A 26,766-nucleotide genomic window follows, 5' to 3' on the forward strand; every position below is an offset into this window, starting at 1 on the left:
CAAAAATGACTATTTTTAATCAATATATATGAAATGTTCCTTCACTGGGTAGTGTTCCTTCACTGGTTGGTTTTCCCTATATCTGTTTAGATTAAACAATAATAAAGATATCAAACTATGTTTTTGAAAGATGTGTTATCCTTCGGTTACTTTTATAAATTTCATTAAAAGTTTGTATAGTTATTGTTATATTTTTATTTAGTTTTTTGTAACTTTATAAATTTTTTTGCAATTAGATTTTATTCAAATAGATTATGGTTCGATCAAATAGATTATGGTTTTTATGCCATTCTTTAAGGTATCTTGATGAAAATTACAAAATCTTTTCAAATTTTACCTCATTTACTTTTAAACTCTTGATAATAAAATATTTATTCAACATTAACATTATGTAACTTTTACTGTTGATATGTTAACGGTTTACCGGAAATTATGGTTTTCAAACTTTTAGAATTTTTTACCGCATAATTAGAAAAAAAAATACAAAACTGAAAAGTAGATTTAACTGAATAAAGGGTTTTTATTCCGTGCTCTGAGGTATCCTGATAAAATAGCCAAATTTTACCAAATTTCATAAAACTATATTTTATTGTTAAATTTACTAAAATCACTACCAAAGCACTTAGCACAGTAAAATTACTGAGATTTTGGTGTTTCAATATGGCCAGAAACACATTAAATTTTACTATATTCTAGTAACCATGCTTTTTTTTCTCAGTGTACAAATTATGTTTCTAAGTAAAAAAAAATAGATAACGATTTCTTCATTTCTTGAGTCTTAAAATGTAAAATATTCCATTTGAATATTAAAAATCATTTTAAAGACAAAACACAAATATATAGTTTCCTATACAGATTAAAATGTGAAAGTAAATTCAATTTTAATGTTACTAAAACTAAACAACTTAAAAGAGCACAATATCACAAAAATCTACAAACTTTGGTTTCATTTCTATAATAAAGAATCTCTTTCACTGTTGAAATTCAGATTTGAAGAGGGCAGCACTGCGATGTCGAAAACATTACAAACAAGTTACAACAAGGAAAAAATGGAAATTTTTCCAATATGTTTGAGGAAATAACCAAACATAAATAGGAAAAGATAAGAAAAAGGTATAGTGGTGTATGGTGAAAATCGCAGATATTGCGAAGTTGCCGAAAATGAAAAGAAAGTAGAATCCCAAACATTTGGAAAAAAAACTAGAAAGAAGCTAGAAACTACTAGAAAGTTGATTAACTAAATTATAAGAATACTTCAAAATCTTAAATAAATTTAGTCCAGAAACCTACATTAGCGGCTGAGGACCAGTATTGATTATGATTTTAGTTGGACCAGTATTGTTAATAATTTTAGCAAAAACAATTTAGTTTATTTATTCCTTTTATGATTTCTGTGAGCACTCGCGCAATAATATTTTATTCAATAAAACTCACGCAATAAAATTCTCAGTGTTTTATTTCTAAAAGCTGGTTTTCATACATAGTTTAATGTTATAGAATATTTGCCTTCGTGACGGACTTTATTACAATTGTGAAACACTGTATTGAAAGCAATCACGAAAATAAATATGCACCTGTACGGGTATTATCTCAGAAAATGTAAAAAGAAAACTAGTACACCACACAAACCTTGAGATCTGGAAAGCTTATTTTGTGATATAGACTTAAACGTGATATAGTAATGATTTATCACTTATCATATCCACTTAATAAATCTATGTTAGTTACGTTAGATAAATAGGATATATATTTACGTCCCAGAAATTAAAAATAATTTTATTTAAGAATATTTAAAATTCAACAGTATTATTTTCGTCGGTGACATTGTATTTGTGTATTATTTGACAAAATGACAGTAATTTATTTTTTAAGTTTTATTAAAATTGACTTTTCAGTTTTAGACTAGAAAAATTTTCGAATAACTATTTTTTAAGATAATTTTAGTTTCATTTCTTTAATTTTACAAAATTTGTCCACAATAATGTGAACAAATGTCTAAAATCTTATAGACAGATCTCAAATTTCAAATTTCATTGATTGTCGTCAAAAACTTTCAAACACTTTAAGCACAGAAAATGTGCTCGAATTTTAGCGCGTGTCCTCAAGTGTCTTAATTTTTTCCCGAAAATATATTATGTTTTTTACCTGCAGTATAATAATAAAAAAAAATCAGAAATGCGCATGTTTTTTCTGACAAGGTGGTTTTATGTTAGAGGAAATACAAACGAAAAACTAAAAAGCACCATGCTAAAATTAATAGATGAAAATGCAATACAAGTCTTAAAGTAATTTGAGCAAAAGTTAAACAAATTCTAACTTAACAGAATATTATATAATATTTCAAACTGTTCGTAATTAAATCAAGTTTGATGGAGATGGTTCAGCAACTGACATTAGTTATCAAGTAGGAAAAAAATCTTTGTCGCACAGATAACTTAATATTTTCCATTAATTGTCCTTAAATTAAAGTAAATTCGAAATTCCTCAAATTCGAGAACGCTCCGCTGATTTGTCCTCAAATCATGGTTCGTAAATCTGGTCGCTTTAATACATCTCTTAGCTACTTAATACTTATACTACTTAAACCACTTAATACTATACTACTTAAACCACTTAATGCTATACTACTTAAACCACTTAATACTATACTACTTAAACCACTTAATACTTACTTAACTATATCATCTTGTAAATTAAAAAATTAACCTATTGAAACTGAAATTAAAAAAGCGGGATTTAATTTAAAAGCTATCGAAAGGAAGTTTCATATTTATGTGACTTTTTACTGTATTAACATTTCGATCTTTATAATACTAACACACAATCTTGTCTTCACCACTTTCTCACTTGCTAACCCAGGCAATATTTTAAACCGATGTTCCCGAGACTTGGGCATCATTGACGATGTTATTCCTCCAACTGCTTTTGACACCATAGAGGTAAAAGATTTTTTTAATAATTATTCTATTCATCTATTTCAATTGTATTCTATACTATAACAGCGTATTATGCTGTAATAACATCTATTTGTTACTACAACGTTTTTATTTACTCGTTTTTGTGTTTGTAATAATTTGATCTTACTATAAGAGAAAAAAAAAAGAATGGTCAAAACTACTAGAATCTGGTAAAATTTACTTTACTGTGTTTCTGGCACCGGACACCCGGACATGCCCATCGGACACGGAAACCATCAGCCGCCACCCAGAAGTTACGCGTGTTGTCCCGTGCTCCCGCGTGCGTTGTGCCCAATCCTTCAACCCTACAGACCTACTAAAACCCGTCTGTCTGTCTGGGCTTGCATGAAGGGAAGAAGTTTAGTAACATGAAATTATTTAAAATGCCTTTGTAAGGCAATAAATATAGGCCGGTTAATTAAGTCTTTATTATAGTAGCGGTTACATTATTACAGTAAGTCGGGTAATTTACAACAGCGGTAGCATAATAACAGTAAATCGGATTACAATAATTACAGCTATAATTACAGTTGAAATTAAATAATTACTTAACAAATTACATTGCAATTACATTACATTATATAAATTACATATAAATTACGTTATATTAATTACATACGAATTACATTACAACTAAAAATCGCATTAGTAACATATTTGTTAATTTGTAAAAATGAGTAGTTTTTACACTACTACGTTATATTATACAGTTTAATCATATTTAACCCCTTGCTTTGGATGCCCAAACTCAGTTCGGGCAACGCAAAGTGACCGATTTTGGAATGCCAGACCTGAGTTCGGTCACGGGAAAATTCGGTGCTTCAATTCTGTGAAGCCCAAACTCAGTTCGTCCTATGCATATGTTGTTTGATTTATTTTGCTATGATTTCAACAAAAATTGCTGTAATCCATTAGCATTTCTCATCTATGTGAAAATATTGAATACAATAGTCATTTCGTTAAAAAAATTTCAAAAATAATTTATTTCTAGCATTTTGATGATAACAACGAGCAAAATTAAAAGAAAATTTTTTTCTCTCCAGTTTTGGCACGTTTTTCTCGAATATATTCCACAGGCAAGGGGTTAACAATACAAAATGTATTTAATATTTTTTTTAAAAAAAAAATTATAATTTCAAATATATTTTAACTCCTAATTCAAATTCATTTATTAAATGGTTAATTCTATTTTCAGATATTCTGTAATATAATGGGCATCATATGTGTGGTTGCTATCGTTGAATATTTGTTACTCATTCCTACTCTTGTAATCAGTATAGCATTTATATTCATTCGAAGGTTTTACTTACCAACTGCCAGAGATGTTAAACGTTATGAAGGAATCAGTGAGTATCTTAATTCTTTTGAAATACAACATACACAATAACATATAAGTTCTTGTGTTTAAAAAAAGTTGTTTTAGTTTTTTGTACGATATGAAATATTACAATATTTAAAGCATTTCACCGGATTAATTCCTCTGTTGGTGAATGTCAGAATTGGTCATTCGATTACTGTACAATTTTAATCATAAGGCAATCCTCGCAAAAGTCAAGAGTGTGTTTTTCTTAAATAATTTTCCAAAATTCATATCCCATATATGAACCAAAATGGGTACTGTACATTTACACACATAAGCGAATCCATGTAAAAGCTAAGAAAGTGTTTTTTTCTTCTTTTTTAAAAAAAAATTATTTTCCAAAAATCGTATCCCATGTATAAACCAAAATGGGTACTGTAAATTTTCACACATAAGCGAATCCATGTAAAAGCCGAGTGTGTGTTTTTCTTAAATAATTTTATAAAATTCATATCCCATATATAAACCAAAATGGGTACTGTACATTTTAAAAAATTTGAATTTTTAATGTAATCATATTAGTGTACTAAAAGTCAGTATACCTAATGTTTACTAAAATTCTTTTATTTATTTATTTAATTTACAAAATAGCTATTAACGGATCAAATCGAGCATCTCGGATCAAGTGGCACAATATGAAAAATTAGAGATCAAAATTACACCATAAAAAGCACCGGTATTCAGGGTACCAGTACTTTTTACCTTAAAATCCATTTTCACCGTAACGTTTTACGGAACGAAATTCTGATGTACGGTAATTTGTACAGTAATATTTATTATAAAATCACTACTGAAACTAAATAAGTTTTACTGTAAAAATTAAGCTACAAAACTTTGCGGTAAATAAATTTTTCGGATTCTGCACTTTTTACCGTAATTTGATCCAAAAAAATTTTTACAGCATAAAACGCGAAATAATTAAAGAAATATCTAAAAGCAAACGAAGAAACAAAAAAAAAAGCGACAGTAATATTTTTATCTAGATAGTTCAGTTCACAAGCACAACTAGAATTCCAATTATGCTTCAAATTTGTTACTTTCATCAATAGTTGAAATTCATTTATACAATTGTTGCTGCATGAGCTTTAATCATTCTTTTAATTTCCAATGGGGTAAAACTTCTCTCGCCGTGAATGAAATCCCCCTCAAGTAAAGAGATTTCACTATCTTCTCACACTCATGAAAAAATATAAATAAAAAAGCTTCTAAATAATTTAATTGAGTAATTTCAACTAGCAGATTTAATTACGTTAAATAATTAGGAAAATATATGTGTTAAAAATAGGTCATAACATACCTCCCTTTTTCTTTAACATTTTGCAAAAACAACTAAATTTTAGATTTTTATATCTATTTTTCGGTGAATATTTACATCCTTAACTGAAAAATACAAAAAATAAGGAGGAATTCGAGACAGTATAGATTCCATTCTTGCTCACTGTAAAAAATAATTTCTGAAAAATTACAGTAAAATATACCAGCACTCAGATAGCTAGTGTTTTCTACCGTAAAATTCTACAAGACAAAAAAAACTGATTTGCCTTCATTTTTACTGTAATATTTACCGAATCACTGTAAATAAATAAATATTTCTCAAAAAATTACGATAAAAAAGGATTTTATGGTAGACATCCTGAGTGCCGATATTTTTTACTGCAATTTTTTTATGAATCTTTTTACGATGTTGATCATATTTCATCTAATGATTTTCAGCAAGGAGTCCTGTCTTTTCTCACCTTAGTACTTCTCTTTACGGTTTGACAACCATTAGAGCTTTCAAAGTGCAACAACCATTCGAAGTGAGTTTCGATCATTATCAAGACCAACATACTGCGACATGGTTCATGTTCATCTCAGTGACTCGTTGGTTTGGTATCGTCTTGGACTGGTTATGTGTCATCTACATCACTTTTGTTACATGGAGCATGGTCATATTGTCCGAAGGTAAGAATTATGTTGTTTTCATTCAAATAAATTTCGATACATTTTTAGTATTTTTTTCAAACGATTGTTTAAAAATTTACTGATAGGAATTATTAATTAATTTTTTTTATTTTTAGATCCATCTTATGCGAGTAAAGCAGGATTGGCTATCGCTTCAGCTCTTCAATTAAGTGGCAGTTTTCAATGGGGTGTGAGGCAATCAGCTGAAGTAGAGAGTCAAGTAAGTTTTTTCGAACATTATTAGACTAGAATGTTTCCTTCTAAATATAAAATAAATGAGATTTAAAAACTTTCGGAAGAGATAATTATTTCACTATAAAACGCGAAAAAAATGTTCTAAAACAGCTTCACATTTTTGTGCATTCTTATCAGTGCGTTTTTCGTTTGCAAAGACTGAAGAAAAATATGGTTAAGACTACCAGAACATGGTAAAATGTAACGTGTTTCTGTCTTTACGGACGCACCAAAAAGTTTGGTAATATTTTCCGAAGCGCTTTTGATAATATTAACAATAAAATATAGTTTCATAACATGTGGTAAAATTTCGTAAATATGGTAAACTTTGGTAATTTTATCATGATGCTTTAAAGCATGGTATAAAAGCCTTTTATTAGGTTTAAGCTTATTTTCAGTTTTTTATTTTTCTTTAAATGTGTGGCAGTATGAATTATAATTTTGAAAACCGGAATTTTCGATTAACATTTACCATATGGACAGAAAATTTATCAAACGAATTTTTAATTACCATGTATTTTGGTTTTATTAATCAGAATTATGATTCTTTTAACTAAAAATGTTAATGTCGATTATTTTACCAGAATTACTTTCTCCGTGAAAAATTTAAAGTTAATTAGATATTTTTTACCTTTTAAATATATTTCTCTCTCATTTAATAGTATATAAGTACCAGTAATATTTAAAAAAAATTTATTATCTTTTCTTAGCATAATTTTCGGCTATTACTTGGTTCTTGATTTTAATTACTATTCCAAATTAATGGCTTTAAGAAAAGTGGCGCTACATTACGCACATCTCCTCATTACGCTACATTTTACGACTAAACACATTTGAAACGGTTTATAACTCATTAATTGTTTTGTAAATTTTAAACATTTAATAAGTTATTTGCGCTTTTATAAGTTTTGGTATAAAATTGTCTCCAGTCAAAATATGCAACTAAAATAATGAACACAATTGTAAAGAACTCTCTGGAATAAAGTATTCGCAAGATTATTAAGTAATCTCTTTAGATTTTATGTTAGCCAAAATTGATTGTTAAACTTACAAATGTCAAACATCCAATGTAGTAAGACTTTAAATTGTAAGCTGTTACACAACATTTGATTGTTCAACTTATAAATGTCAAACATCCAAAATAGTAACACTTTAAATTGTATGCTGTTACGCAACATTTGATTGTTCAACTTATAAATGTCAAACATGAAAAGTAGTAACACTTTAAATTGTATTCTGCTACGCAACAATTGATTGTTCAACTTACAATGTCAAACATCAAAAGTAGTAACACTTTAAATTGTATGCTGTTACTCAACATTTGATTGTCCAACTTATAATGTCAGACATCAAAAGTAGTAACACTTTAAATAGTATGCTGCTACGCAAGATTTGATTGTTCAACTTATAAATGTCAGACATCCAGAATAGTAACACTTTAAATTGTATGCTGTTACACAACATTTGATTGTTCAACTTATAATGTCAAACATCAAAAGTAGTAACACTTTAAATTGTATGCTGTTACACAACATTTGATTGTTCAACTTATAAATGTCAAACATCAAAAGTAGTAACACTTTAAATTGTATGCTGTTGCGCAACATTTGATTGTTCAACTTATAAATGCCAAACATCAAAAGTAGTAACACTTTAAATTGTAAGCTGTTACACAACATTTGATTGTTCAACTACTAATGTCAAACATCAAAAGTAGTAACACTTCAAATTGTAAGCTGTTACACAACATTTGATTGTTCAACTTATAAATGCCAAACATGAAAAGTAGTAACACTTTAAATTGTATGCTGCTACGCAACATTTGATTGTTTAACATATAAATGTCAAACATCCAGAATAGTAACACTTTAAATTGTACGCTGTTATGCAACATTTTATGAGTATTTTAAGGCATATTTTGTTTTTCAGATGACGTCAGTAGAGCGAGTTGTAGAGTACAGTAATTTGCCACCTGAAGCAGCTCTTGAAAGTGAGAAAGAGAAGAAACCACCCAAAGGATGGCCATCAAAAGGCTACATCGTCTACCAAAATGTTAATCTGAGATATTCTCCCGACGAACCTCCTGTTCTGAAAAATCTCAATTTCGAGATATATCCAGAAGAAAAGGTAACTGCTTCGAAATGATTTAAGAACTTGCTATTGTCTCAGTTATATTTTTTTGTACAGGGCAGTCGCAGAAGAGGATTAAGTCGGGAAATTTTATCAATCTTGCAAAAATCAGGGAAATGTCAGTGAATTCGATTAAAAACATCCAAAAAAGTGGCACAAAAGAAATTAATTTGGGTTTGAGGTACCTAAAAGTCCTATACGTTTTGCAGAAAAAATTAATCTTGTAACAATTTTTTTTTAAAAAAAGTGTTTTTTCCCCAACATTATAATAGCCTTGCTATTCGTGTTCTATACTTTATATAAAGTAATAAAACATTAAGAAACATAAAAAATTTAAGCGATCAGTTACGAAAATCCGAAGCATTTTTTCAAATATGTCTGGAAACATATTAGGAAATCCAGGAAAACTTTTTCTGTATTTTATGCCCACCCTATATTATTATCGATTTATAATGTTTATGACTTAAAAAGAAGATATAGATCTAAACAGATTAATATTTTTTTAGAAAATAAAAAAATGTTCAAGATTTTTCTCATTTAAAAATTTATAGTTTCAATTGAGACTAGGACTTGAGACTCTCTAACCCCTGACAAAGAGAATATTAAGAAGAGGTACGACTCAGAAAAATATAGAAAATTTCACGAATTATTAAAAAAAAAACCAAGAAACAAACAAAAAAGCAAGTAACAGAATTGTCTTGAGATAGTTCAGTTTACTGAACTTAATTCATTCAATAATTTTAATTCAGATTTATTACTTTTCATGAGTTGGATGTTTCTTTAGATCGAATTATTGCTTGTAACATTTCTTTGTGGAATTTAATTATTGATATGCAAGTTTTAATATCTCTTTTAAATTCAAATGTTCTAGTTGATAGAGGATAAAAACCACGATCGAGTAAGGAGGTTTGTCTCAATGTTAACTCTTGAAAAATAATTTATGAAAAGATTAATTTACAGTTTAAGTAAAAATTAATAATCTAAACAGATGAAAAACGTTATAAGCTATCAAATAATGTCAACAAAAGTTTCATTTAAAATCTGAAAAGAAAAAATTAAACCATTGCATTTATAGATTTTAACTTCGAAACCTTAATGTTGTAAATGTTATACTTGTATACATAAATGAAAATAAAGCAAACTCAGTACTGAGAAAAAGAAGTATGATCATAACTACCAGAATGTGGTAAAAATAGCCATGTTTCTGGTTCTTTGGGAACACCAAAAAGCTCGGTAATTTTTACCGCAGACTTTTAGTCATGATTTTGGTAAAATTAACGAATATGGTTTCAGAATGAGTGATAAATTTGGTAAATGTGTTAAAATTTGTTTTTTTCTCATGATAACTTAGAACATGGCATAAAAACCATTTATTCGGAAAAATTAACTTTTTAGTTTTGTATTTTTTACTAAATGTGTGGTGGTAGCAAGAACTATAATTTTGAAAACGAGAATTTCCGGTTCACCTTTACCATAACAAACGGTAAAATTTCCGAATGAATGATTTAAATACAGTATATTTTGGTTGTATTAACCAGAATTATGTTTTTCTTTTTATCAGAAATGTCATTACATACAGTATGGTAATTTTACCAGAAATTGTTTTCTCCGTGTGAGAATTTTCTGCTGCCTTAATTTTCAAAGTTACATTTAAGAATGATTTAAAAAAAAGTTTAGTGTGTAATAACTCATCACTTTCAAAAAAAATATTTATTTTCTTTTTACTTTTTAGATCGGAATTGTTGGAAGAACAGGAGCGGGTAAAAGTTCTATGATTGCAACACTTTTCCGTATGACAGAACCAGAAGGTGAAGTAAAAATCGATAGTATCTGCACTAAAGATATCGGCTTGCATGATCTAAGGAGAAAAATATCTATCATTCCACAGGTATGCGCATTAAAATTTGTAATATTCTATACATATTTTATTGAAAATTAAGTTCATGTTAAATAAAATGCATGGAGATAACCATAATATAGGCTTTAATCGGCAATAAATGAGTCGCTCAGAAGCCAATGCGGTTAAGTCCAAAACACAACAATTGAGAAAATTAATGTTTTTTGATACATTAGTTTTTAAAATTCCTGGTTTATTAATTTAATTAGAAAAGTGTATAAACTCTTTTTTCGAGGTGTAAACTCTGCAAAAAAACAAGATATGTACAGGATGTGTAAATAAAAACGTAAGTATTTATTGAAATAATGACAGCATCTTAAAAATTTTAGGACTTATACCTTTTGGCAGCTGAAAAAGATAAGAAATTTATGTCTACTAGTATAAACGAACTTTTATTTTTCTCAATCATCACTAGATACAGTGACTAATAGAAAATAAACTGTTGGATTATTTCAAAAATTGTTTTTACTTCACTTTGTGGCACTTTTCTCTGTTTTAGGAAATGAAAAAAAAAAAATACCACATTTTAAAAAAATACTACGAAAAATACCTTTTTTGGTGAAAAAATACTACCGTAGTATTAAAAATACTACGTCTGGCAATCTTGGTTACTATGAATTTCTTGTTTTTCAGTGTTACCAACAAATATCGAAAGAAGAAGAAAAATTTAATTTTTATTTCAAAAATTATGTAAAAAAATATTGATAAAGGGTGGACCTATTCACAATGGCTTCTGAAATTATTATATAATATATTCAGAAGCTATTAAAAAAAGGACTGTCTAACATAGAAAAAAGTAACCAACGAGTAAATCCTTTAGTAACTAAGAAGATTATTATTTATTTCATCAAAATTTCCAAAAATCAGAAAATATCAAAAAATGGACTTAACCGCATTGGCTTCTGAGCGGCTCAAATAATGAATGCATACACGCGAGTGTTAATGACATAGCTATAGTTTGTCTACGGCAGGAACTCCCACCGCTACAAAGTCTGTGGCCGTCTGCTGCTGTCGGAACAAGAATAGCACATTTCAGGGAGGGTAGCTCCTCTTCACTCTAGAGCTAATTCAAGAAACTGGAGAAAAATAGTACCTTTCTCTCGTCGACCCGAGTCAAAACCTGTCCTAATTAGTGATCCCACACCCCTACTTGAAATAGTTATATATTATTACCATAGATGCCGCCACCGGTCGAGATGAATGGTTAGGGGAGCTCTTACTTTAGACAAACTATAGAATAAGAAATGTAAACAATCGAAGTATTGTCATATGATATTACATAAACTACGATGATATAAAGATACAGTATGAACTAAAGGTACATTCACCGCCACCCATTCTTTCAGTATACTACGTAATCCTTTGGGTAGACGGGCAATCGTCTCTGACGATCAGTAAGGGGTTTGTCTGGAGTAGAAGGAATTTCAGAATTTACAAATTCTGAGAGATTGTGGGTCGGGTCTGTGTTAACCTCAAGAATATTTGGTAGAGTCTTAGTCATGGCTTTTGGATACAGGATGTCATCTACACGCTTTATGGTACTAATTAATAACTGTGCTAAATTAGCTTCTATAAAAGTTTTGTCAGTGTTCTAAAACGGAGCTAATTCATAAATGACATAAATATTTAGTTGATTTTGTAAGTCGTTTAATGAGTAACAAATATACTCACTGAATTAAACATAGCCACCTCTAGAGAAATCATGAAACGTATTACTTAACGGGAAATGACTGTTTTTTGGATTTTTTATAACGGTTATTTTGCTTATTGAAGTGACCGCTAACATGTGTGTTAGGATATATATTTTTACCATCTGGACGACCTGTTACCGTCAACATCTTCATGAAGAGTATAGTATTGATGCCTCTATTTTTCAAAATGTTAACAGCAAATATCATCGGACTAGTTTCATAAAGGCTCATACTCTGCATTACATCTTGACTGGTCTGTAAAATCTGCTGAATTAAATCTTAAAGGAAATCTGTGGGATACGGTGGAACAGCAGTTAAAAATATCGATCAGTATTTGGTGGATTTGCAAGATCAAATAATCAGACAGTGGATTAAAACTGGATACGTTTATCCCGCAAAACATTGTAGAAAAACTTTCTAACCGCAGACACGTGGTTGCGCAACATTAAATTTTGATTTTCAAGATCTGTCTAACTGTGATTAATTTAATGCCCAATGAGCTTAGGCTTGCTTGCTTTTTAATTTTTTAAATAATAATTTGACTCATGGTAATATGTTAACTTGTTTCAAAACAATATTCTGGTACATTTCCCCATCAATCCGTTGCCTGACTTCGTTTTCCCAACCACTCAATTGCCCTGGAGGTATACGTTTGCTCGATAGGTCATTTTCCCGATAGCTACTTTTGCCCGACAGCTCATTTCCCAGCAGGTTTGTTTGCCCGACAACTCTTCTCATTCACAATCTTGTAGTAGACGTGTTCACTTTATTACATTTACATTTTTTATAGCATTATTACATTCTATTAGAATGCATTTCCTACTTTTTGATTTTGCTGATATTTAGTAAAAATTGAACAATTGTTATTGTAAAAGCACAGTTTTAAAAAATCCCTACTCAATTTAGCATTTTTAATGAATCATTACATTTTTGAAAAGATTGATCACAAAATTTTAGTGATCCGAAATACTAAATCTTGACGTTTTTTTTAAAGAGAAATTTGCTGTTTTGAGGTTTTCATTGCTAATGGTTAGAGATCGTTGCGCATGAAAAGTGAACGATTTAATAACCTCAAAATAGTTTTAAGGTCAGTCAAATAATCTCCAGCTGAGAATTTTAGTTTCAGCATTTCTTTATTCAAATAATAAATAAATTCCAGTTTATTTGTATTAAAAAAAATTATTTTATCAATTTACACATTTCTTTTAGATCAGAAATTTGGAGAAACGCTAAATGATGTTTTTTTATATAATTTTTATAGTTTCACTTTATTTTTTCCATTTTATAAAAAAACTTCTGCTAAAACGATTTTTTAAATACGTTTTAATATAAAAAGTATTCCTACATCGTTGCTTATAGATCAAAATAAGCGTTAAATAGCCATTTTCCCCCAATAAGAACGTTATTTAAACAGAAAACAAAAAAATAAATTTAAGAGTACTATTTTACAAATGACTAAGTAATGATGAAAATATTAGTTGAATTTTTTATGGTTTAAATCAACAATTAATCTACAATTAGTGAAAATGTACACTTTTAGGATCCTGTTTTGTTCACTGGTCCAGTAAGAAGAAATCTGGATCCATTTCAGGAACATAAAGATGAAGAACTATGGCTAGCTTTAGAAGAAGTAAAATGTTTGAACAAAATGTTAAAGATTAATTAATACCAGTAAAAAGTCTATTTTAATTAAGATTCCGAACTGTTTATGTTTTAGGCCTATTTAAAAGAATCTATCGAAGAAATGCCTGGAGGATTGGACACAGAAGTAGCAGAAGGAGGGAGTAACTTCAGTGTTGGACAGAGACAGTTAATATGTTTAGCTAGAGCTATTCTACGCAGAAACAGAATACTGGTTCTTGATGAAGCCACAGCTAATGTCGATCCAAAGTAAGTATAATGTTCAGCTAACAGCTAAATGAAAAGTGAATACGCGAGATAGCGTCAGAAAAACAGCGCCCATAGCAGTAGCCACCCATCTGGGTTATAAAGTGAGTTAATAGGAGTGTACAGTGCGCCAAGGAAAAACGAACCACCCTGAGTAACTTTCGATCTAATGATCGGATTTTTACATTCCAAGACACAATCTTAATGGCTCTAGGGAGTGACCTCAAATAACCTAATTTATAAGTGCTGACGATATTTTATGTACTTTCTCTGAATAAACATTGAATAAACATAAAAATACCTTTTTTTGACGATTCGAATTTCTGATCCTTAAAATATAAGGGCTGGCCGAAATTTGGAAAATATAGTCTCAATAGTTTGGTCAGCAGGAGAGCGTTCCATAGTTTGGACTCCTTAATGTTAATTTTACTTTTTGCGTATTGCGCTATACATCAAAAACTTTTTAAGCAAACTGAAAACAGTTTGCATTCAATTATAAAATTCGTTTTCCAAAGATAATTCCATGCAAAAAATAACTTTTAGCAAATATTTTTTTAAAAAGAAAAAAAAAACTTGACTGCGTCGAAATGGTTAACTCTTATTCAGTCAGTGTTTTTTTTTTATATTGATCTAATATCATTGCAATTAAAAAAAAAAACACTTAAAAAAACCCCTCTACTTATATGTAGACATATGCTTATTTATGTCTATTGCAGTTAAAATGAAACAGTAGGGAGTAAAAAATAATATTAAAATAGATGGAAAAAAAGTATCATTTATAACATATTATCAATATTAGTTGAAATTCTAAAAAATAAAATATGTTAACAAAAGAGCAAACAACTTGAACTTGAAACTCACTTTTTCACGTTAGAAACTTTCTTTTACAAATTTCTACTTAAGTATTCACAGTGTGACTATGCAACTGCACATGGAAGTGAGCAACAATATTTCCAAATTACGATAGCTCACAAGAAAAATTTGACCGTTAAACAAAAACGTTATTCAAGATGTATACTTCAGTCTCATGTCCACACCCTCTGCCCTGCACTCAGAATAAGTTTTTCTGTGCTGGGATGAAATATCTGTTGTTGTTTCATTGTTGCACCTAAAATATTACTATTTTACTAAGATGATTATTTTTCGACATATAAACGTACTTTTTAAAAATAATCTCTCTTCTTCGATTTGATTTTTAATCTCAAATTAAATAGAGAATCCAAAATGCAGAAAATAAGGTCCCTAAAAATTTAAAGCAATATTAAATCTTGTATCAACAGATTTTTTACACACAATTACAAAGCTTTTGCGTTCAAAGGCTATTTCATGCAAAAAGTAACTTTTAAAAATAGTTAAATTTTAATTTTTTATCTGGTTTTATAGTCATCAAAAAGTTTCGAATTTCAATACATAACAATGCGTCTTATTAAACTAGTTATTTTTAAGAGATTGCATCTAAAATTTGAATTATATGAATTGAATAATTCCGGAGAAATAACACTATAAATATGAATTTTATTTTAATAAATATCTTTAAGAATGTGATTTTTTTGCAATGCCTATTACTTTCTCATAATGCTAATTTTGAAGAAGAAAAAAATTCACATATAACAACTACAGGTGCGTCAGGTATCTAAAATATTTTTATTTTTAATAATTGATAGGACAGGGTTTTCACAATACTAATATACACCGAAGAGCCATTACATTATGACCACCCTGCTAATAACATGTAGGACCACCTTTAGCCCTCAAAACTGCTAGCACCCGCCGTGGCTTTGATTCCACAAGGTGCTGATAGGTAGTCTGAGGTATCTGATACCAAGCGCTCACCAGCTGGTTTTGCAATTCCCGTACATTACGAGGGGGTAGCGTGGCAGCATGAATTTGGTTTTCCGAGTAGGACCACAAGCGTGGCAGCATGCTCCATTGGATTAAGGTCATGTGAATTTAGGGGCCAAGACATGACTTGAAAGTCGCTGGAATGTTCCTCGTACCAATCCATGACGATTCCACTCTGATGACATGGTGCATTATCCTGTTGGTAAACACCATCCCCCGCAGGAAAAACTGTTGCCATGAATAGGTGAACTATGTTCAAGTAGCTTGCAGACGTCATGGATTGTTCCATGAGGATTATGGTGCAATCATCCTAATGTGCCCCATGGAAACATTGTTGCTGGGCGTGAAACCATGAAAACTTGGCCGAGCCCATTGTTATAGATGGAGGGTGGTCATAATGTAATGGCTCTTCGGTGTACATACTATTAAAGAATTATTATTTGAACTAATCCAATTAGGACTTTTTCATTTTTGCTCACGATAGAAAAAAATGCTAAAATTTTTATTTTTTTACAGATGAATTTCATCCTTGCTTTAATAAATTAAATTTTATTTCTAGTACTGATAGTTTGATTCAGAAAACAATAAGAGAACGTTTTGCTACTTGCACAGTACTCACAATAGCCCACCGACTTCATACAATCATGGATTCAGATAGAGTTTTGGTAAGTATTTCATAACTCATTAAAATATAATTTATTAATTTGTTATGCAAAAGCAATACGCTATTATCTGATGAAACTGTTTCATTACTTTTTAATACACTAGAATGCTTATCTCCCTCTTTGCTTCGCTAGCAGATCTGATGCATTCATCATTGTTTCGCTCTTTGGAGTTGATATTTTTCACAAAAACAAAGAACATTTTGTTAATAAATTATATAGTTATTATAATTTAAAATAAGAACAAATAAATGTATAAACAAATAACTGAATTGGTAAAATGTTAATAATAATAAAATGAAATGAATGATTACTTGAATTTGATAATCAACAACTGTATCGACTTGAAAAAAAAATATTAAACTTAGGAATATAGAATGTGTGCTGTAATGTAAAGATATAAATGAGAGGTAATGCACGTTAAAGAACGATTAGGATTACCTGATGTCATTGAAACAGTTCAAATCGGAAACGGTTTTTATGTTTTTCAATTAAGTTCTTTATATATTTATTTTTGGAAACATTTAATTTGCTACTTGCTCTTTGCTACTTCATACATCGACTTAAGTGCAAGCTCAAAAATTAAGATATCAAGAGAGTTAAATAATTTTGTCTACAACAATGAATAAATAGCCATCATTAAAAGCAAAAAAGTGGGATGAATTCGAGGAAAAAAACATCAACTTAAATTGCAATAACTTTCGATTAAAAAAAAAAACATTTTAAGTTCATAAATAAAAATAGCCCGTTTAGCATGTTGCATGTCAATTTCAACTCTGTAGTTGAATTTCTGAGGATTGCAAATTTACCATCATGGTATTTTTTAGTATATTTTTAATAGTAAATTCTTGAAGTAATGATCGAATGTCAATTTTTCATCTAATCGTACTCCTATAAGCTTCTAAGTTTTACAGTTTTTTCGCTTCTAAGAAAAATCTAACACCAAGTTGAACACCCAAAGCGGAGGTGACAAATTTTTTCATATAGTGGCATATTTATACCTCAAACGAATGAAATCATTCAAACTTATAAACTTACAAAAGGAAGAAACTCAAAGTGTCACTCGTCAATATAGCTGATATTTTCATGCAGTTAGTATGCATAAAAGATGTCGCTTTGGTTGCGAAGATATAAGCTATTGAGAGTGTAAATTCAGGCAAAAAAAGGGAAAAGAAATGTCAGCCTCTTACCGCTGTCTGGAGAAGGAATTGAACGTGGTGACGTGTTGAAGGTAAAATATGTAGTTTTTGATAATTTAATAGTACTTTATAAATTACGTTCTAACTCTTAAAGATATCAGTGAAAATATGCAGCCCAATTTCCGAAAGACACTTCAGATTATTAGATTAAGAGGTAGCTGATAAATTCAATTTTTTATCCAAAGGTACTTGATGCTGGGGAAGTCAAAGAATTCGACGAACCCTACACACTGCTACAAAACAGAAACAGCCAATTCTCTCATATGGTGCAACAGACAGGCCATGGTATGGCAAACCAACTAAAAGAAATAGCTCGAACAGCATACCTCAAACGTGCTGGTACAAAGAAAGATACTGGCACCATCGTCTTTGGTGGACATGGGGGAGGAGATATCATAGAAATGAATGGATCAGCACCCAATACAAACCACATTGCTAATGGAAGAATGATGAACTCAGACATATCTACAAGTGATGTGCACGAAAATACGGAGATGACGTATTTATAGCGATATCATATTAAATAACAAATAAACCATACCAAAGACTTGTAAATAATCTGTTTTAAATGCTTATTTTTCACCCTTTTTCTGAATTTTAGTTTTTTAATGTATTTTGTTGAAATGGGAAATAAAAGTGTACTTATTTCTTGAATGTTTGTTTTATTTTATAACATTGTCACACGTTTATGTGATAGAGTTGATATGAATATGAATGATCAATTGTGGAGTTTGCTTTCATGATAAGTGTATTTTGCTGCTCAATAATATTCTATAAAAATGTTTTGATAATAGAATACGAAACAAATTGTTTGATATCCTAATAAAAAAATTTTATAGCAGATTTTTGTATAAGTTTTGACTTCAAGTTATTAAAGAATTTAGCTATAAAATATTATTTTTGCAGTTGTTGTGAAATCATGTATCACTGTTGTCAGGCTAATTGTAACAAATATTTGTGGTTCCACCCTTCATGTAGCATGCCTTTGAGTGTTTTGTAAAATGGATTCGAGTATGTGCTAATGGATACGAGTTTGTTAATAGGATACACGTATAATGAGATACAAGTTTGTTATTACTTGTATCTCATATCACAAAATGTTTGAGCTGAATTGTGATCTTGATAGCAAAAATGGTTCGGAAATAAACATTTATTGATTTCAAGTCATAACCGTCAATGATAATGAGTTAGGCAATGCTAAACTTCCTGGTAATAGGATACTAAATTTCAAATTTGAGACTTCAAATTTTTTAATGAACCATCCAAAAGTAATTTTTTTTTAAACCAAATACGAATTTGAAGATATAACATCTCTTTTTAAAAATATTAATTATCTTTGCACAATAAAAAAAATTCTTACTTACTAATCACAATTGAATTAACATTTGTTAAGTAAAAACATGGAATATAGGAGAAAATAATTATTTCTGAATCATATTAAAATAACAAAAATGTATGAATAAAATAAACATATTTAGATGAAATTTTTATTTGTAAATATTTGTTGTATGAGTACAGTAAATTAGAGTTTTGCACTTTGTTGAATATTAACATTTAAAAAGAATTGATAGGAAATGATCAACAAAATACATTTTGGTTATTATCTTTGATGATATCAAAGAAAACTTATTTTTTAAATCAGCATTTAGAAAAGCATGAATATTATTCTAAATTTTTTAAAACCAAATCTGTTGAAAAATAACGCAATTAAAAACTGTAAAAGTAATTAATACATTCCAAATACAGAAGATGTGTACAACTTACATAATATCTGATCAACTGGAAATGTTACAAAATATAACAATACATAATATCTGATTTACATTAAAAAGCTTCCTGAAAATAATTTAACAATTCATCAAGTCAAAAATTATTGCTCGTTTCATTTTTTACATTTTAAGGCACAGACATCACAGGGTTTGTATTATATCATTAAAAAAACATCAAGTTTCAAACTTTTATTTCAATTCAACAAGTAGTGTAAGAACCTATCATGATACGAAAATCTCTATAAAAAGTGAATTAGTGGGACTTCTTATGACGTAATATTACATCAAAACAGACTTAACCAATAGCTTCTTGCGAAAGCAAGGACTGTATGGTGTGCAGTTATGCATTGTTAGCAAGAAGTAGTAAGTCTATTAGTACAAAGAGAGGCGAGCTAAATTATCGATATCCATGATGAAAAAAATATACAATATGAAAGAAAACATATTAAGACGTAAAAAAGAGTAAACAAATAATGAATAATGATTTTGTGCAGTATATTAATGTAAAGATCTTTTCGTAAAAAAAATCGCATTTAAAAAACGTTTCGGTGCTACCTCTCAAAAATGAAGTGTACTGCTCGCTCCGTGTAACGTTAAGTTACACGCTGATGCCCAGTGCTTTCAGTGCGCAAGCGTACACAGAAGTGTGAAGAAGGGTGTCTCAAAACTATTACATTAAAAGTTTGTTAAAAATTAAAATGTGGGTTCAAATCTCGATACTACTTTTTGGTATAATAATTGGTTGAAAAGCAATGCGATGCTCAGGTCATCATAGATTAATAATCATAGATTGTAATCACCATAGATTAACTAATTTTATGAATACAATGATTGCTTTGGTAGTGCTTTAAAACACATCATGTAGGCTTTTGATACCACAGTGTTAGAAGTTTTAAATCATTTTGTGCTAAGCTATCATTTAAATTTGCATAAACCCTAATACCTAATATGACGTTATTACGGTTTAGTTATATTATACACCATATTATAGTTTAAGGATTTGAATGAACCATATTATGGTTCATTCAAATTTACATCAAACCAAATACCTAACCTAATATGACATGATTTTAGACCTTATCGTGTAATTTAATCTTTATTAAACTTGCAGCAAATTGGCACCATATTATGAATATGAATCAACATTAAACCAATTATTCTGAGATTATATTAGCCTGAAAACACAACAAATGAGAATTTTATTGAATTTAAGCAAAACAGAATAAATGCGCATTGCAAATAATTATATTTCTTAGAATTATTTATAGATTATAAAAGTAAAATAAAAACTCTTAAAAAAAGTTAACTTTTAATTTTGAGTTTTACAGTGTAAAAAATGTACACATTTATAAAGTTTGAGCATATGTTTTGAGACACCCTACTTAAAGTTAACTATTTAGTACATATTAGTAAACAGACGCAAGATAAAATATTTTAAAAAGTTAAATTGAAATAAAAGTTTCTGACCTGAAGAATTTAGTTTTTTTTACACATCTAAGACCCTTATTAGCCATGATACTTTGTTTTCATAAAAATAAATGACCCTCTGTGCTTGGTGACACATATAATGAATGAAAATTGGGGGGTCATGAAATAGTAATGAAGCACAGAGTTTTGAGCACAAAACTTATGATTCTGTATAAATGAAATCATGGAACTTAAAAAAATATAGCATGTAGTTTCAGATGTCAAACTAAACAGTCGTATATAACCTTTCCATCACCTTCTTTTAGTCTTCCAAATAAAGAAGTTAAAAGTGGAAATTGAGAATAATCACTAACAAATTTTCCCTGTTATTAATTATGAAAAATTAATATAGATAAAGATACTATTGTTAAGTATTAAATACAATGACAAAATAAACAAATTTAAATTTTCTAATATATTGGATAAATCCCATTTCCTTATTCTAGCTTCGTTTCGCTATAAAAGATGAAACACGCAGTTCTATCTATTCTAATATATAATTAAATAATCTCAAAATTGTTTTTCTGTGATTATTAAGCACTACTCCGTTCATATATTTAGAATAATTTTTTTTTTGTTAGCATGATATAATTTAAAAATAATTAATTCTGGTGTATGACTGTAATGCTTTCAACAATAAATGCAAATTATAAGAAACATAAATGTTTTTTTTCTTCTTTTTTTTGTTGCAATGTTCTACAAATCTCGCAATGGCGCTGAAGAAATTGAAGTTATCGCCAAATTTTTAAAAAAAATATTAACCTGGTTTTGCGTTCTAATTTTTCGTTGCTTTTCATTCCATAGCATGGTGGCTACTGAAAATTGGTTTTGCTTCCTGATTTTTGTAGACCCTGCCTTGTTGCAATTTTCATGAAATTGTAAGTGGAAACGATAAAAATAATAAACAATAATAAAGCGAAATGAAATTCCGATTAGCAGACGACAATACAGATTCGAATAATTAATGTACATAACAAGATAACATAACAATCCCAATAATATATATATTCTAATTATTTTAAAAAGAAAAAAAATATCCACGAAATACTACTTTATTTGGAAGACTAATTATCTAGTAAAAGTTTCCTTGGTTAGTTTTAAACATTTAGAAATAAAAGTACAATTGTTAATATTTGAAAAAAAGTTGAATTAGTAAACCTCTACCTTAATAAGAAACAGAGAGAATAAGAGTGCTTAGTACCCAAATAACACACAATATTGTATGGCATCGTACTAATGTTGTTAAATATTGTTGGATATTGAGTCAATATCGCACGCATTTTTTGGGCCTTTTAGAGGTAGCCAAGAAAACTTTTACTGAGAAGTAACTAAGAGCTTTCAAAACAATCCTCTACGTTCGAAAGTCTTCATAGCAAATAACGTGTAATAGAGCCAATTCAGTTCAATATTCATCTCCATATTCCATGTAATGGAACATATGAGATCATGCTATATTTAATAAGTTCACAGCCAAGTCAAAACGTTGTCCTTTGTGTTGGCGGCCAACAGAGCTTCAACATCAGACAATATATCAGCATTTAATTCTTCCTGGAACAAGAAAATTACTATTTTATTATTTCTTATATTTTATGCCACAGGAAAATAATATTTTTTACAAAAAAAACCTATTAATTTATTATTAAACCAAATATATTTATTAGTATTTTACACTCATAGAAATATAGAAATTTCTAAGAATATTATGTTATATGTTAAAAATGCAATGTGTATTTCTAAATATCCCGTTGAGAGAAAGTAGGTAATATATATACAGTCAAACCCAGCTATAGTGAACCTTCAAAAGGGACCGACATTTTGGTTCACTATAACCGGGGGTTCACTATATCCGTTACGCAAGCAATTTAACTAATGATTCCCAAACTCCTTCCTTTTATTACGCATCATTCAAATAAATGACTTAAAAATATTATGTAGTAGTAAAAGATGTGCTATTTTTCATTACTCTTCGTCTTGCATGCAAAAAAGAATTAGTATTTTTTTGGTGATGAGCAATCCTCAAAATCAGATATGAAAACACTTCCTGACTCTCAGATAATTTTTCTTGAATTTCTGTTATTCCACTATTTAAACCTGTCTAATCTGCCATTCGAGCACATAAAAGTTGCCTCACAAAATCGCTTAGCAAATTCATGGACATTTGTGCAGATACTGGAAGATTGCGGCTTCTTCGAATGGTGAACCATTTCAGTAATGCTTCTTCAACATCCTTGTGATCTGCTTTTCTCAAGTTTTTTCTGGCATCGAAATTTTTTTCATGAGCAGAAATAATTAATTGCCTATTTTTTCCATTTGTTACAAACTACAGATTTGGATAGTTTATATTCCCTGCAAATATCAACTTGATTGCATCCATTTTAAATTTTTCTGATTATGTCCATTTTATCATCAATGAAGAACGTTTTACGTTTACTGGTCGCCATAGTTAAATTTGAGACACTTGTTTGCAGTTTTTTTTAACTNGCATTTCTGGATTAAATTACAATAGAAGTACTCTTTTTCTTACTGTACCGGTTACTTTCTTTACTTTGAAATCAATCTTTACCATAATGTTTCACAGAACAAAAGATCTGCTATACTGTAATTATTACATTAACATTTGCTGCAAAATCACTGATTCACTGCAGTTAAATTAGTGTTACTGTAAAAATTACAATATAAAATTTTAGGAAAAAAATGGATTTCACGGTTAAATGGATCTTAAGGATGCTGCACTCAGAGTGCCAGTACATTTTATTGTAATTTGATCTGGGTTTTTTTTACAGATTGTTCAGTTGTAATGTGGTATCGTGTAAAAATTTTATGTTAACATATATTTAATAAGCATAAACAAGGGATCATAAATTTAATATGCTCTTGACAAAAATTGAAACATTTAATTTAAAATGGTCATGATCGTTTTGTATACAATTCTATTATCTTTTGTATATAAGGTTCAATTTTACTCCCCTCCCTGAAAAAATCACTCAAACTCTGTTTGAAATTTTTCTCTTACAAATTATGAAACCCATTTTTCAAAACAATATTAATTATTAGCTTTTTATAACAATAAAAAATTTTCGTCCATTTTCCTTGTTTAAAAAAAATTTAAAAATAATTTTTAACTTCTTCTTTATATGGAGAAGTGTAATTTAAATTCTGAGTAGAATACTATTAGTGTTCCTATTATTTTTATATATTGATTTTTTAAACTTAAATGTTTGAATGTCGAAAGTGTTTCTTACAAACAACGTTAAGGAAAGAGACAAAAGTTCAAGAGAAGGATTTTTCATAGTTTTTTTTTAAATCTTTAGCGAAAGTTTTTAATCTCTTAGTTTCACTTTAATAACTACAAAGCTTACAATTTAAAATATGAAAGAAAATCAGATTAAAAAAAGAAATTTTAAAACAATGTTTATCAAAAACCAATAAACGTTTGTGGAATACACAGTATTGTTGAAAATACCCTTAAAAAATTAAAAATTAAAGAATTATTGTGAGGTCTTCATTCTTCCAAATTTAGAAGTAAATATATGAAGTTATATTTTTAAATTCACTTTTAACCAAATATTTAATCTAAGTGTGAATAAGATTTTAATTGCTCAAAACTTTTTTGCATTTAACATTATGAGTTAAAAGTAATTGTTAAAGAATATTTGTTTAGAAACACGTTAAAAGAATAGACTATACTTCATAAAAACAGTTATTCCTTTGTTTAAAAAAAGATACAAGCAAAAAAAGCAAGGGAGAATAAATTTTATCTAAATATGTCCATTTCATGCCAGCATTTTTGTTAATTTATTATGATTCAAGAATAATTTTGTTTTCTGTATTCCGTGTTTTATTTAATTAATGTTAATTTAGTTGCAATTAGTTTAGCAAACATTTTAAGCATGTGCAAAGATTATTTGTTCATGACTTATAAAGCATTTCTGCTTTTTATTGAAATACTTTCTAAAGAGAATTTTAAGCATCCAATATTTAAGTCTCAGAGCAATTCAATTTTATATGCCAAAGTAAATATTTTATGAAGGAATATAATACTGGTAGATCAAATTATAAAAATTTAAAATTCTTTGGTAAGGATTAAAATACAAGATATCTTTAAATACCTTTATATTTCTTTCTAAAAAAATAAAACAATTTTTCATTAAGGAGTTTATTTGCATCATTTTTTTTAGAAAACTGTTTTATGGGTTTAAATTATTTTAAATAAAATGGGTTTAATTTGTTTTAAAGAAAATTGATTGACTAGCAATTTAAAAATGAACGTCATTTAAAAAGCATAAACATATTTCCATCGGTAATGTGTCAATTTATTAAAATAATTTATTAAAATGCAAATATAGTTTTACAAATATATCACACTAAAATATAATCATTTTATTTACTTGTAAGCTTGGAACTAAATCATCTGTATCCATGTTATCATCACCAAGATCCAAATTTGTTTGAAGATCAAGACCGAGATCATTACTTTGCCGATCTAAAAATAAATAAATAAATGAATAACATTTTATAAAAAAATGTATATCTATTTTAATTGAAGAAATTATTAGAAAATATAAGTGTGGATGATAAGTTATAATTTATTTAAAATGATGAAAAAAATGTCTTAAAGAAACATCTGTTGTCATTGATAGCAGCTTTATTAAAAAAAATTGATTAGAATAAATTTTCTTCCTTACAGTTCAACATAACATGCTCTTACGCCTGAAAAGTTGAGTGTTTTTGAAATGTCACTTAATTTTTCGCCAGTTAAAATTTTATCAAAATAACGAATCTTACTAAATAATGTTAGTAAATATTAATATATTCATAGTCTTTTAAATAATAATACAATGAATTGCATTTCATAACCAACAGTAATTATGTACTGTTTTAAAAAGAGGCCTGTTCCTTGAAAAGATATAAATTTAAGTAAAATATTAACTGGTTTTCAATATTTCATAAAACTTTTAATAGATTATTTTTTAGGTAAACTATTAATTCCTTTTTGGGATAAATTTAAATTATTTAATGTCAAATGAAAGGATATGATATATGAAAATAAGAAAAAATAATTTTTAAAGCGTAAACAAACCCTAAGAGGAAAATTTATATTCAAAAATTGTATTCCTGAGTTTGTTATACTGTTAAAAATTATTTTTGGTTAAAAAATCCTAAATTAACGACGATTTATTCAACTCAAATTACTTGTACTATCCCCTTAAAAGAAAGATCTTGTTGTAGCATGAAAGAATCAAGACATATTATTTAATTGTATGAGTGGTATTAAAACATAATATACAATAGAATTAAAGTTTAACTAAAGAATAATTTAAGTTTGACAGCTAAGCTCGTATGATAAAAACAATGTGCAATGATGTGCTCTATAACGTAGTAAAATGATTTATTAAATAAAGGAATTATTGAAAAATGTACCTCTCTTAAGTAATAGGATAGAGTTTTCTGTGAAATTAAAGAAAAATAAATGAAATCTTATAATTTTCAATATTATAATATATGCCATTTCTTGCAATTCCCTAAGAGAATGGTTGCACTTGGCCATCTGTGTAGAATTTCAGTGTTACAAATATTTCTAGAAAGCTATGTTTATTAATGTGCTGTATTAGAAAATAGTATACCTTTCATTGTCAACAAATATATCTCAATGGTATTTTGATTAGCACCAATGTCATAATAGATTCATTTACTTGTTGTCATATACATAGTAAAAGAATCAATACA

The 26,766-nt window shown here is 28.5% G+C and overlaps 2 protein-coding genes across 3 annotated transcripts in view; one reads left to right on the forward strand and one right to left on the reverse strand.

Annotated features, from left to right (window-relative positions):
- Positions 1-18,457, forward strand: part of LOC107437293 (ATP-binding cassette sub-family C member 4-like) — a 77,802-nt gene extending 59,345 nt beyond the window's left edge. Inside the window, exons 18-27 of one of the 2 annotated variants that reach the window (XM_043038980.2) lie at positions 2,860-2,939; positions 4,153-4,303; positions 6,031-6,261; positions 6,378-6,481; positions 8,425-8,622; positions 10,358-10,513; positions 13,754-13,843; positions 13,931-14,103; positions 16,502-16,607; positions 17,989-18,457. In XM_043038980.2, coding sequence (XP_042894914.1) covers positions 2,860-2,939; positions 4,153-4,303; positions 6,031-6,261; positions 6,378-6,481; positions 8,425-8,622; positions 10,358-10,513; positions 13,754-13,843; positions 13,931-14,103; positions 16,502-16,607; positions 17,989-18,312 — 1,613 coding nt within the window. In that variant the 3' untranslated portion in view covers positions 18,313-18,457. The remainder of the gene's footprint in view (positions 1-2,859; positions 2,940-4,152; positions 4,304-6,030; positions 6,262-6,377; positions 6,482-8,424; positions 8,623-10,357; positions 10,514-13,753; positions 13,844-13,930; positions 14,104-16,501; positions 16,608-17,988) is intronic. The other variant, XM_016049232.3, reaches the window with a different exon arrangement.
- A 3,324-nt stretch (positions 18,458-21,781) lies between these two features.
- LOC107442288 (transcriptional coactivator YAP1) overlaps positions 21,782-26,766 on the reverse strand; it is a 99,303-nt gene continuing 94,318 nt past the window's right edge. The window contains exons 6-7 of the mRNA XM_016055818.4: positions 25,428-25,522; positions 21,782-22,587 (exon numbers count right to left, since the gene is read on the reverse strand). Of these exons, the coding sequence (XP_015911304.2) occupies positions 22,504-22,587; positions 25,428-25,522 (179 nt within the window). The 3' untranslated portion in view covers positions 21,782-22,503. The remainder of the gene's footprint in view (positions 22,588-25,427; positions 25,523-26,766) is intronic.

The sequence above is a fragment of the Parasteatoda tepidariorum genome, chromosome 2 (assembly GCF_043381705.1).
Source record: "Parasteatoda tepidariorum isolate YZ-2023 chromosome 2, CAS_Ptep_4.0, whole genome shotgun sequence".
In the NCBI taxonomy this organism is placed as follows: Eukaryota; Metazoa; Arthropoda; class Arachnida; order Araneae; family Theridiidae; genus Parasteatoda; species Parasteatoda tepidariorum.